Here is a 13,781-nt window from a genome sequence, read left to right as displayed (position 1 = left end):
GATTGCAGCTGATTTATAGGGATGTTGTGAAGCCATGTTCTGTGTTTCTAGTTCTGTATGTCAGATTTCCGCAAGAATTATTTTTTATGAGATGAAATCAATGTTCTTTCTTGATGATTGGTATTAGAAATTATTATTTCTAAAATACTTTCTAAAAATTATTAGAAATTATTATTTTTTGCTAACCTGATAAATAGCAGTTAAAGCTGTTCTTGTGACTAGAGTTCTTTGTCAATGAGCTTTAGGGTTAAGGATAGTTACAGAAATTAAATACAGGTTACACGATAAATATTGCAGTTTTTTTAATAAGCTGTGCTATATTTATACGAAAGCAGTTTTATTACAGATAGAGTTCTGCTAGTGATGTAACTTGGTGCTCTTCCCCATCAGATCAGGCTGATCTTATATGTTCTGGTATTTCTCCTAAAACAGCCTGGTGTTAAATTAACACCAGTGATAGTAACTTGACTTGCTGTATGTTAGTCACTATGTTGGCAAGGGATAGAGCATCTGCTCCTGTAAATCTTGAGAATTTATATACGATTGAAGGTTTTCCTGAAGAACATGTGTGACTCTTGCTGTGAGATGATGATCAACGGTGTTTATCTGACCGTAGCTGCTGTCCTTGATCGTCTGTTTGTTCCCATTGCCTTCTCTTCCTATCTACATCTAGTGCGTGCATGAGTCCTCTCTGTAGAGGCATGAAGGAGGATGGGAGAAGAAATCTGTTGCTATAGAGCTTTATTTAAGAAAATATCAGAAACCTGGTTTGATAGCTGCTGAAACATTCTTCCTCTTTTTTCTTCCCCAGTGTGGTAAAATACCATTAGGTGTAGACATGGCTGGAATTAATGAAGAGCTTTCATGGGAGTAGCAGCGCTCTAGGCAGATAAAAACAAGAATTGATGAACTTGTCCTTTTATACTGAAGATTTTCTTAAGCATTGTTTTAAAAGAATGTTCAAATATCTTTAAGACCTAGTACAGAGAGACACGGATTTTTTTTTTTGTTTCCTGGTCTGACCCCCAGATTGGAAGTTTTTGGTAATAAAACTGTAGCATTTGGTATTAAGTTTAACTAAATCTAGGGCAGAAGCTAAGGGATGTTTATATTCTGGATCTCTAAAGGGATGAACAATGAAAACTTAGTGGTCTTTCCTCTCTGCAGGGCTTTGCAAATAAGTTAGAACCTGCAATGGACTTTGTGCTCAATCGTTTTCTGTCACAACAATGTAATCCCACATCCCCAAACAAGCCAATAAACAGCAAGATGATGATCGTAGTTTGAGCGTTTGTTAAAGCACTGCTGTTTTTTTCCCCCTTCGAAACAGATATTACTTGCGTCCTTGGGGGACCTGCATTTTCATGCTGTCAAAGAAAACATCAGCAAGAACACTTTGTAATTCTATGCTTATTAACAACTTCTTTTCAGCAAACTGGAGAATATCTTCAGGTTAAAAAAAAAAAAAAAGGAAATTAAAATTTGGTCCAGGACATGGAATTTCAATTTATTAAAAACTGAGATGCTAAAATGCCTTAGAAAAAATCATAATCGGAAATTTAATTTCTGTTCTATGAGTACGTTAACTGCAGGTTTTATGAATGAGATAGGTTTGTGAAAGCTGGCTGTAGTTTCCCTGTGACTGCAAGACTTGGCTTCTACATGGACAATCACTCTAAGTTCCTTCTCTTGTTATTTAATTAGTTCATCCTTCTGAGTTTCAGAAGACTCAGGAGCTTGTCTTTCCAAGAGGCAATATGTGATGAAGCACAGCAAGGACTAGAATTGTGCTGCCCAGTCCAGTGTCTGGGGGAAGTCTCTGAATTTCAACTTAAAACATATAGTTGCACTCACTTTCCAAAGAATAGAGCCGATTTGGAGTATCCACGTATAATTGATATGCACATGGCTCACAGCTCTTTGAAGTGGTTTTCCAGATTTTTTTTTTTGATAGAAAAGAACTTGAAATAGAGTGTTGCATGAGTTCTTTCAGCCTTTGTGAAAAGAACTTTTTGTGTGTGCAAGGAATGGCTTTGCCTTCATAAGTGGCTTCTGGGGGTATTCCAGTTCCAGCCCTTCTGGCTTGGAGCAAATTGATAACATGCTGACTGACTGAGGTCAAGTGAGTGAGCTTAGAGAAGCTTTGAATTACAGCTCTCTTTAAATTATTTCTGTAAAAATCACGCCAGACATGTTTGCTTTACAAACCAAATGCAAAAATTATAATGCCGGTGGTCTTCGTTAACAATATTTCAGTGTTAGAGTCTTCCATAGCATTGTAAGCTAAGCATATGAATACTTGATACTATTCCAAACTATTAAAAAGTCACTTTCATTAATTGATAAAAGATTTCTTTTACTGATGATCCATTACTAAAATAGTAATGAAAGACGTGTACATATCTCTAACTTAAAATACATATTAAGTGGTAACATAATAAGTATCTGCCTTTCAAAAGTTTAATTAGCACTTTTTTTTCTGTAAAACAATCCTATTAATATTAGCTGGAGGAATATGCTTAAAAACATTAATTGATATAACTCATGCCCCAGTGACTTTTTTGTTTTTCTGCGAAGCACAAGGTAACGAAATGGTTTCTTTCATGTGTATTAGTATCACTTGAAATAGTCACCAAGGTTCACAGGTATTCAATATGTTTTTCAGAACTTTGCCAAGAATATTTTTGCAATTCTTCAATCAGTAAAAGCCAGAGAAGAAGGCCGAGCACCTGAGCAAAGACCTGCACCAAATACAGCACCGACGGTAAGAGCAGCACCTTGAATATGAAGGTTTTCATTCCAAAAGTGCGAGTACACTGTCCTGTAGTTATTAAACACGAAGTTTGTTTTAGTGTCGTTGCAGTGAATGAATAACTTTCAAGCATAACTTCACAGATATTCTTTGCTTTAAGTTACATTTACTGGTATTTAAAGAGTTGAATATTTTAGTTTAATTTGTTCAATATGTTCTTGTTACTTACCAATGAAAGTGTTAGTGCCAGCTTCGGTATGTATCAAACACCAGAGACATTCTGCATCTATTTGGGAGAAATGTATTACTTGAGACTACTGCCATTTCAAACAAATTTTTTTGCTGGTGTTTTTTTTTTTTGACAGATAGGGTAGCAAATGCTTAAGAATCTGGAACATGACTCACTGGCGGGAACAGCTTGAACCAGCTTTCTTTTGCCTGTAATAAATCAGGAGGACAGACTTACAGCTTTACTGTTTAAGTTGTCTAGGTATTAGACAGGGTTTGTTCTGTATGTTTACTATTGGTCTTTATTAAACATAATATATTCTTGAACTCAGTGGCAATCTGGTATAAAAACTGTTTAATTTTACTTGGGTTTATTCTTGCTACCACTGCATTTAACAAAGAACTAAATTTAAGTAGCAAGGTGAGTTTCAACTTTTAAATATTTGCTTTGTGTTGAATTTCATAAATTGTCCATGGGACTCTTCAAACATACTGTGCAGAATAGTATCAGCCACAGTAAAAATGAATTGGTATATAGTGGCATGTTATAGGTGCCTTAAAAAACAAATAAAAAAACACACATGCAAAAAACATGAAACCAAACCTCTCCTCCCCTTTTTATTTACAGAATGCTTTTTTTCACCAAATCTGGCTTTATTCTGGCAGTTTAACAGATTTCTAGCTTAATCAAGCTGGCAAGGAACATTGTGTGTATGGCTGAAGCCTTAACCATGAGTTACCAGTTGACAAATTTTTTTCTGAATCTTGAGATATTACAAGAACTCAGTGATTTTAGAAAACTTGAAGATTTTAGCTAATATCGTTTGCTATTACTACTCCAGTTTTGCCTCAGGTTGTTGTCGTTCCTTTCAGTATATACTTCCAAACTTAGGCTGTTCGGCTGTAAGTAGATGTTGAAACTAGACATAGTAGTATTCAAATAAATTGAAAGTCCTACAGAAGTGAACTAATTTTATTGTCTTAAGCAGTTCTATGTAATGCTTTGTGAACTTCACAAATCAACAGATACTTTCAGGATGTCTAAAAAGCACTTACTTAACTTGTTTTAGGATCCCACTTTGCGAAATAAGCAACCTATTCCAGCTGCCTACAACAGATACGATCAGGAAAGATTCAAAGGCAAAGAGGGTAAGTTGATTGTAATCCTTCCTAAAAATAATAATTAAAATAAAAAAGGGAAGTGAAGTCAAGGAGTAAAGTTAGGGTTCCAGGATTTTCTGTGCCGTTGCTTGTCAAACCTAAGCAAAGACCAAAAAAAGCTATTGCTGTGCCTAAGGTTAGCTTTTGTCCAATGGTAATACTGGGTAACCAAGTCTAAACATTATCTCTTAGCAATTCTTTCTACCATTTAGGAAGCAAACTGAAAGCTTAAAACTAGAACTTGCTGAAAAAAATTGTTTGGGAAGGTCACGTGCAATTAATAAATAAAAAACAAAACACTAGATCTGCAAATATGAGTGTTAGAGGTATCAAATGAAATAAGTTACCCCTCCTCACACAAACACAACTACTTTAGAAGTTGCTTTCAGTAATCATAAGTATTATTAACTTATGTGTCTAATGAAAAAATGGCAACAGCAGTGCAAAATATTAGCTTCCTTCTAGAGAGAAGATGGAAATAATCTACAGTATTCAAGAATTTTCATTCATTTTAAACCAGGGTGGAAGCTTGAACTTGAGTGATGATTTGTCTTCCTAAATCAGAATTTTTGTGTCCCCCCCTTGCTTTTTTTCATCTTAGGTTCTGGTTCTAGTAATGTTGTCTTGCTGTGTTTCGGTTTTGCAAGTAGTGTTTGTTGTGGTTGGATGTTTTCTTGTTTCTTGCAGAGGGCAAGGCAAATTCTTCTACGGTTCTGAGTTTCCTCTTCGTTCTTGTTATCAAACAAAATCATTCTTTTCCTTAATGAAGCTTCTTATGCATGATGCTTAGGGCATTCTTTTCTGGCTGCAAGAGCTTACATGCTGTTAAATGCTGCTGTAAATTATAGATGAGCAGTTCAGCTTGCGTCTTGCAGAGTATTTTGCTTTGTCAAAGTTAATACCATTTTTTGTTTGGGGAAGTTAATAACAAACATCTGAGAATTTACATGGTATTCCACGTATGTGCTGTACTGTAGCTGATTGTGTTCAATTTTGTATTGAAATGGGAAAGAAGGAAAAAACCCTCCCCTGAATATATTTACTGATGCCTGTTCAGTTTTGTTTCTGACAATTTTTAGTCTTCAGTACTTGAGCATTTTCCAAGTAGTTTTTCTTTCACTACAATTTCCTATGAAGAGTTTTTCTTAAAGTAAATAGCTATACTGGACAGTGTGAAATTAGAGCTGGAGAAATCAATTAATGCCCAGGTATAACAGTTCAAATGTACTGATTGTACCAATTCTTGCTCCACTGAGTGCATCTAACAGTATAGGTGGCAAAGTAAAGTTTCTCTGTGCTGCTCTAAGTCTTGTCCTTTTAGTAATGTTCCACATTGTTGTTTTTTCTTAAGGTTTCAACATAGCAGAAGTCAAAAATTGTAAAAATGCCACTACTTTTAGTCCTATTCGGTGTAAATTGGAGAGGGGCTTGCTGTACAACCACATGATTTCATTCCGTAATGGTGAAAAGAATAATTAACCAAATTCTTCGGGAAAGCATTGCTTGTGGCTTCCTGCTATTTTCATTTTATGTTTAAATTATTCTTGTAATTGCTGGATTTTCAAACGTAGATAGATACAGTTTTTCAGACGTATGTCAATTTCAAACAATTGTGTTAAGTGTTAGGTCTAGGCAGTAGAGGACTAAGAAGTTTTTAAAGCTGAAGAGACTCTGGACCATGGAAAACATCTTTTCCTGTCTCCTGTGCATTGTCAACAAAAATTCCTTAAAATTTTTCTCATTTTAAGTATATCTTTTAAATTGTGATTTCTGTTCTGTAGGAGAATTGGTAGTAGGAGTTCCAGAGTTCTGAAACATGACTAATGTCTTAGACATATTTATTGCATTCATTTCTAAGGTTAGAGGATTCTGTTTCTTTTTGGCAGAAAATGTGCAAGAGCTTCACGTTTGGAAAAAGTAGATTGTGCTTGCAATAGATTGCTTTTGTGCTCTCACTCTCCTGGCTTTGTGTGACCAGGTACTTTGATAATGTGTCTATTCAGTAGTGGAAAATATGCACAGATTTGTGTTGTGATTTTCTTTTTCATTAGTACTGTGACACTTTAAGAACTTGGATTTAATTACCTGTAAGATTGTTATTAAACTGTTTTAGATGAACTTTGCAGAGAAGTTTGTAAGCTCTAGCTAGCGTAACTTGGAAATCTAGGTTTCAAACTTCAGTTTTACTTGTTAGGGAGTAGTACTGAAAAGGAGTGTTCAGTAAACTATTTTGTAGAATGAAATTTGGTGTCAGTGACTTAATTACCATGGGTGTGAAGTGGGGTAGTGAATCATTTCCAGGCAGTCTGGAGAGCTGTTGCTATCTGTTTTGAAAAGTATACAGATGAAAAAAAAAAAGTGATTATTCAATCTTATTCATCTGCAATTCAAGCAAAGCCTTTTATGTGAGTTTTCCAGTTCTGGAGAGTGGTATTCCTTCAAACTGTTTGTTTGCCTAGACTTCCTTCAAGAAACAAGTCTTTTTGAAACTGTTATTCTTAGGCAATGTATCTGTGCTCAAGTTTACACCTGGATCTGATGGCTAGAGCTGCAGCAGGTGCAGAAGCAAAATGTCTAGTGACCTAGATTGACACAGAGCAGTGGGCTCTGAGCAAATGGAAGGCACTTTGAGCATTTATACTCAAATGTGAGGAAATGGAACATCTGACTGCATGATGATGGAGAAGATAATCAGTCCAATAAGCTGATGCATTAGTGTGCATATTTTCATTACTAGGTCTAATTCTCCTAAATGAGAGGAGGCACTCAGGTTGATGCATGGTGATGCTAGAAAGGTAACTAGTGATGAACCACGCTAGGAAAGTATATGATTCTTTAGAGGATTTTTGGGTCATTGAACTGTGAAATTGTGATCATAATACATGCAGTGACTGGAGAAGAAAAGCTAGTCTTAATGTTAGATGGCAATAGTTTGTTTTGAAGCACTAGAACTGATTATGCAGTAGTAGTTGTTATTGTGTTTAGTCTCTAGAGATTTAGGTTTTAGACATTTCTTGATCAAGATGTTTTTAACAATGCTTCAGTTTATTAAACTGATTATATTTGGCAAACAGAAAAAGCTGTAATACATTTGCCACTATATGTTAATGCTGGGTTTTGCTTGCATTCTTTACTCTGTATTTGAAGTATTTAATCTGGACTGCTTTTTGCGTAAATGAAGTGTATATGATTGCCTAGCTATTTTGTAATTTTACTGAAAAAATCCAAGTTATTGAAGACTGTTATGTAGCTTTTTTTAGCAGTTGTTCTGCCTCCAATTCCAAGTTGAAAAATAAAGATCTGCAGTTTCACAGTCATGATGCTTTTCTTTTTAAAGGGTCTTTTCTTCCCAAATACTTACCCTTTTCTTAGTAGACTTACAATTTTAACTGTTGTTTTTTCTATCGTCATTGGTGAAAGTAGGATTTAGAAACTGGAGTTGCAAACTAATTCTTGGCCAGGCATCAATATTCCATGTCTGTGCTGCTGCGTGACTCAGCAGCGCCGGTTTGAGCCGCTGAGGAAGGGATAGAAGAAATGTATTGCATTTGTGTTCTTAGTCAGAGAGGATGTATGGTACAGCATTTATGCTGATGTATGCTGGGGGCACGTCCCCTGGTGCTCCAGGTTGCTCTGTGTTCTGCTCTTCTTTACTGTGACCTGTTGGTCCTCTTGTGTCCTAGGGCTGCTATTGAGCAGCTGTGTCGGGGTCAGCCACTGCCCTCAGAGAATGCTCTGGAAGAAATGCCGCTCCTCTTTCTGTCTTGGCCCTTGAATGTCTTCTACAAACAGCTGCAGCAACCTGGCTAACAGCCTCAGTAATTTTTGAAGTGGGAATGCAGCCATAGCTGTGGAGTTCCTGACTTGGAAGCGTTTGTTCCCTGCTTTGCATAGGCTGTGTACAGGGAGTGGAGCTGAAGGTGCTGTATGTAGCTATGTGCAGAAATTAAGACCTTCAAAAAAGGCACAGGTGTCAGGGCTCTTGCAGTTTGCAGTGTCGATTTCTGCGAGTGAGTGCAGTGTGAGTGGCTGACTGTTAGAGTATCACGTGGTAAATAAGAGGATCAGGGAAAAACTATTCTGAGCAAAGAATGTCCATGCTGTTGTCAGTTAAAAGAGGGTTGCTGTGGTTATCTGGAAGCTGGCAATGCTGAACTCATTCATCAGCTGCTTAATAGTTTGAGGCAGGAAAGTTGCGAGCTGGTGGGCTGTTTGGGAGGTGGTTTCTTCTACTCATCCCACCCTACCTGCAAGTGGCAGGCCCTGGAGTCCCCAGGAGACCTCATAGTGGCTGTGGTGCTGTTTGCAGGAACCTAAGTGGGCACCTGCATTCTACTGGGGCCATTCAGCTTCTCTCAGATTTACATTAGTAAGAAAAGACACTCTGCCGTTATTTACCGATTATCAGAAATGTTTTATTTAACACCTAAGTAGCTGTTAAATAGCATTGGAAGGCCTGTATACCTGCTGAAAATACTTAGCAGGCTAGGAGCCCACTCACTGATGCCTGAGGCAATAGCTGGCTCTTCGGATCCTAGTTGTTTGCTCTTCTTGCTAGGAGGAGGGGGCAGCGCAAGGCTGGGAGAAGGAAAGCAGTGAGATCCAGGGCCCTGTTTAGCGGCTCTTGTGGCTCGTTACATGAACCAGGACACATTTTTGAGGGACTTGAGATTTTTGCAAAAGATGAAACCATTTACAATTGAACAGGGGCTTGTTCCCTGTGAGGTGCTTCTCTCCCCTTTGATTTTAAATTTTATTTTCTAACTGTGATGCTGGCTCTGTGGGCTTTTATTCCCTTTGCGTGGCTAATGGAGACTTGAGTTAGTTTTTGTTCTTGTATATTTTATTTTTAGTTCAGGAGGAATGCAAGGTTTTATAGGGACAAAGAAAAAGGTTGTTGGAAAGAAATACCTGAAATGGAGAGCAAATATGAAGAACTAATTAACTGTAGAAGTAGGGTTTGTGCTGAGAGGAAAGGAGCGGGCAGGCCAGGCATGGCAGGGTGTGCTGCTTGCTGGCCTTGTTAAGGGGTGTCTGTATTTCCTGAGTTTGGGAAGGATGTCTGGTTGAAATAGTTGAGAACCTTTTATGTCACAGGTAAGAAGAACCCATAATATGCCAATTTGGAGAGGGCAAAGTTTCCTCTGTTGGTAATCATCTGTAATCCCCAAACAGCTGTCATTCTAGATTATGCATCTCTGATTTGTGTCACTCCAGGTCAGCAAAAGCATCCCTTCAACTGAAGGGAGCTCTACCACATATTCTGTAAGGCCTCAGGCACTTCCTGAAACATTAATATGTTCCTTGCCTAGAAACAGTGACCTATATAGTCAGTGAGAAAACTGTTATTTGTAGAAATGCTGTTCAGAAGAAACTTTAGCTTGAGTTCAGCTGTATTAGCCCTGTGCTGAGGTTCAATGTGTAAAGAAACTCATGACTGTACCTACTTGCATTTTGCTTTCTCAAAATCAACTTTGCATAGTTCAGGAATGTCAAGCCTGGCAGAAGGGAGGGCTTTGAGAAGCTGAGATAAAGAAGGGCTGGAGCAAACGTGAATTTGTACAGTGAGATGGAGAAACGGCCTGTGACATGGTGGGCAGTGCAGGTAAAATACGATCCAGTCAGTAAGACTAGGCTTCTCTGCGTGGTGGTAGGTTTGATAATATTATTGAGGAGGAAGGAAAAGAAAAAAGAGGCAAAACTAAAAAACAGTGTTCAGATAGCAGATACCCGTCATTGTGGTGAGAGGAGTATGATCAGTTTTGAACTCTTCGGTATCTTCTCGTAGGCACTGGAGAGTAATAAAATCTGGAGAACTTTTATGCCTCATTTCCTACAACTCTATGATAATCTTCCTCATCTAAAGGAAGAAAGGATGATCAACGATAGATGCTTCCCAGGGCCATCTGTATTGTTGTCAGGGTTGTCTAGGTTTCAATTTAAGTTAATGTACTCATGGTAAGCGCAAGAAGCTCTAACAGTATTGAAACTCTGATATTTTTCTTGGAAGTTTGTAGGCTCAAGTATGAGAATTAACCTTGGTTATGCATTATTTTGGGTTTCTAAGTTTTTAAGCTGCTGCATAGTGTGAAGATGATGTAAAAAAAAAAAAAAGGCAATAAACCTCCAATTCTCAATAAGGGTTTCTGCAAGCATCAAGTACCTCTACTCAAGTCTAGTTGAAATAACACAGAAGTTGCTTAGCATAGACAAATGCTTGCAGTCACCATCATCCTCCATACCAGAGTGTCTTTAACTGCTTGGCTTGATTGCAGCACATGTTTCATAATCATGGCTAACCTGTGCAGTCAGGTCCACCCCTCAATCATGAGCCCATCTAGTATGTTGCATCTCTGCCTTGCTGGGCCCACTGAGCTATAAATAATTCACCCTTATGTTGCCAGTGTAGATCCACCCAACCACTTCAGTCTTAGCAGCCTGATCCACCACCTGGTTGACTCCTGCATACGTGAGCATCTATGTGGCATACTTTAGCAACCAAGTTCTCTACTTGGGTAGCAATATCTTGCCACAGTGCGGCAGCCCAGATGGGTTTGCCTCTGCGCTGCCAGTTGCTTTGCTCCCATTGCTGTAACCACCACAAACCATGCTGATGACTTCTCATGGCCATCCCTGGTGATTAGTAGTAATCGTGCCATTTTAAGCATGAACTAATTGAGCTGTTGGTCGGTAGGGCCAGCTGACAACAGATGCATGAGATTAGGGAATGTACAAATGGGAAAAGGTTTCACTACAAATTACGGTGGCAGCAGTCATGAGCTGACTTAGTACTGAAAATAGGAAGGCAGAAGGGCTTCTCAAACCCCAAAAGGCTAGCAGCAGAAAGTTTAGTCACTGAGCACTTGTAGACTTCTGTTACTTAGCATATATTCAGCCTGATTAAAAGTGTTCCAAAAAAAAGGAAAGAAAAAACACAGCCTTTTATCACTTTTAGTCTGGTAGTGTGAATTTCTGTGGTTTCTGTTTTGTGTACCATGTGATAACGACACTATTGCTTCTCTGCACTGCAGAAGTGGGTTTATCGTATTAAGTGTCCATGGTTTTATAGTCAGTTGGTATACCAGTTTCTGATTAAGTACACTTTTGTATTCATACAGCTGTGAATATGTTGCATCATAATGCATTCTGGGAATTAGTTGCTTCTACATTTTGTAGTAAAGAGAATTTGAGACCGCATGCATATTGTTCCACATTCTTGCAAAGATTTAAATTTGCATCCTTCCTCTGAACGATTCCATGCAGCAGAAGAAGCTTACTCTGGTTACAGAAAGCAGAAATACCAAATGGAGAGTTGCTTAAAGACAACACTGGTCTCTTAAATGCTAACCAAGTTTTGTAGTATGAACAGAACCTAAACTGAACCAACAACAAGACACGTTCTTTGCAAAAATAACTTCAAAGATACTTCTGATGTTGTCTGTTTAGTCATGATGTCTCAATGCTCAGAACAACTTACAAGAGACTCTTCTATTTTGCAGAAACGGAAGGCTTTAAAATCGATACCATGGGTACCTATCACGGAATGACTCTGAAGTCTGTAACGGTAAGCTAAAGGTCTTTCCTTAAACATGTTTTATGGAAACAATGCATGTCTTGTCAGCCTTGCCTAGGCTCTGGAAGGTCACTTTAGTTGACTAATGGAATTAATGAGTGTTTTTCTCTGTGACAAGGTAAAAATGTTTTGATTTGGTCATCGCATTTTAAAGAACTCTGTTCAAGGGTTTTGTCTGCAGTAAAAAGGTGCAATGGGAACGCTTTGCTGGCAGGCTTGTCTCGTTGAGGTGCAGCCTCTTTATGACTGATTATATTAAGACTGTATGACTATGTTTTTGCCAGCCTTCTGTATGCCTGTTAAGGACATCTTTTATACTCAGAAGTGATAAAACTATACTTGTGAAATCTTAGTAATAAAACTAGATTTTGGAATATTGATGTGTTTCCTAGTCTGTGCTTCATAACAATAAATTTGTTTAGTGGTAGAGGAATTTAACTTGCATTACTGTTTTGAAACTTTCTGGCTTAGTGAGATTGAATTCTTTCATATGACTTTGCAATGCTGTCAGTGGGAATTGCCACATATACAGATGAGAGAGACCCTCGAACAGATATCTTTTTTTTGCCAATATTTCTCCGCTTTTATGGAAATGGCTTGAATGTTCTCAAGCTAATGCTGTTTTGATCTACTGGTAAGTAGGACAAATGCTACAAAACTAATGTAGAGCCCTCATTAAAGTTTTTGCCATCTGTGTACCTATATAAATCTGAATTGGCAGCACTAAACACTCTCCTAAATCCATGTACCACTACTAGTTTGCACTCCTAATTCTAAGATAAAATAGTATCTTGAATGTAAATTTATTAAAACCATTTAGAACTTTTTCTTCTTGATAAAAGCTCTTGCTTAAGTCTTTCATTCCCAACCTCATTCAGACTTCAAATATTTAAAATAATTGTATGGCAATATTTTAAGGAGGGAATCCATTTACTTCTAAAACAAATGTGGATGAATTCAGAAATTGAGAGAGAGAGAGGGGAAAACCTACTATGTCCTCCGAAGATTTGTTCTTGCCCCTTGCGTGATGTAAGGCTGCTTTATGAGGGATCACAGTGTTGTTATACTAGATCCAGATTTCTATGGTATGATGTGTTTGTTTCTATTCATATTGTTGTAAATTAGTAAATAGGCTGTGTTTAAATCGCCCTATGGAGGCAGGAAAAAAGCATGATTATAGTAAAGTAGAAAAGCTGAGATGTTGTAACATGTTTTGTGCTAACACTGAGATGTTAGTGTAAAAATTTTAAAAGTGAAGGAGTGACATAGTAACTCTAAAAATGATATTTGTTGGAGTTCATGAAAAATAATTAACTTTTGTTTTAGGAAACCTAGCTGGTATATTCAGTATAGTACCTAAAGTTTTGAGGTAGAATTAAGCTGTCCTTGCTGGTTTCAGCCATTAAGGAGGCAGATATAACTGATATAAAAAATTACTAATAAACCTTTTTGCAACATAAACTTGAAATTTTTGGAATAACTGTTTAAGAGGTATTGCATGACTGCACATAGAATATCATCTGGTGTCATGAGAAATATTAAAACTCCATCTGTTATTTAGCATTTTTCCAAGAAAGAATTTACAAGGGCTGTTTAGAACCTTATTTTACAGACTATTAAAAATTTGCCCTAGATGTTTACCTCATTCATAAGTTGCGGTGACATACTGACTTTGTTTTTCAGAGGGGGGGGTAAAATAAATCTGTTAATTACGTGGCACAGAAGTATTCATCTGTTTTTGTCTAAACTTTGTCACAGTGATGGATCTACATAGGCCTAACCCATAATCCTCAGACAGTTGTTTTGCGTAGAATGCTTAATGTACTAGTTAGCAAATTTTGCATTAAGCTTTTACTCTATTTTTTGGGGGGGGAGGGGGGGGTGTTCCTATTTTTAATGCTAGAAAATATAGGAGGAAATGGAAAATATCTCCCCAAAAGTGAAATGGAAAAAGTCCAAATACTCATTACTAAATCATAAGAATATGGAGAATAATATTTGAGTGGCATCCTACATATGCTCTGTCTTGTGTGCTATCCCCATACTAAAGGGTATTTGTAATATCCC

The 13,781-nt window shown here is 37.5% G+C and overlaps 1 protein-coding gene across 1 annotated transcript in view; it reads left to right on the top strand.

The window, feature by feature from the left end:
• The window catches only part of CDC73 (cell division cycle 73), a 95,256-nt gene that overhangs the window by 17,601 nt on the left and 63,874 nt on the right, over positions 1–13,781 (top strand). The window contains exons 8-10 of the mRNA XM_083847302.1: positions 2,666–2,764; positions 4,051–4,129; positions 11,641–11,705. Of these exons, the coding sequence (XP_083703428.1) occupies positions 2,666–2,764; positions 4,051–4,129; positions 11,641–11,705 (243 nt within the window). The remainder of the gene's footprint in view (positions 1–2,665; positions 2,765–4,050; positions 4,130–11,640; positions 11,706–13,781) is intronic.

The sequence above is a fragment of the Anser anser genome (genome assembly GCF_964211835.1).
Source record: "Anser anser genome assembly, chromosome: 8".
Classification (NCBI taxonomy): domain Eukaryota; kingdom Metazoa; phylum Chordata; class Aves; order Anseriformes; family Anatidae; genus Anser; species Anser anser.
The sequence above is the reverse complement of the archived record's forward strand: the minus strand, read 5'-3'. Positions and strand labels throughout refer to the sequence as shown.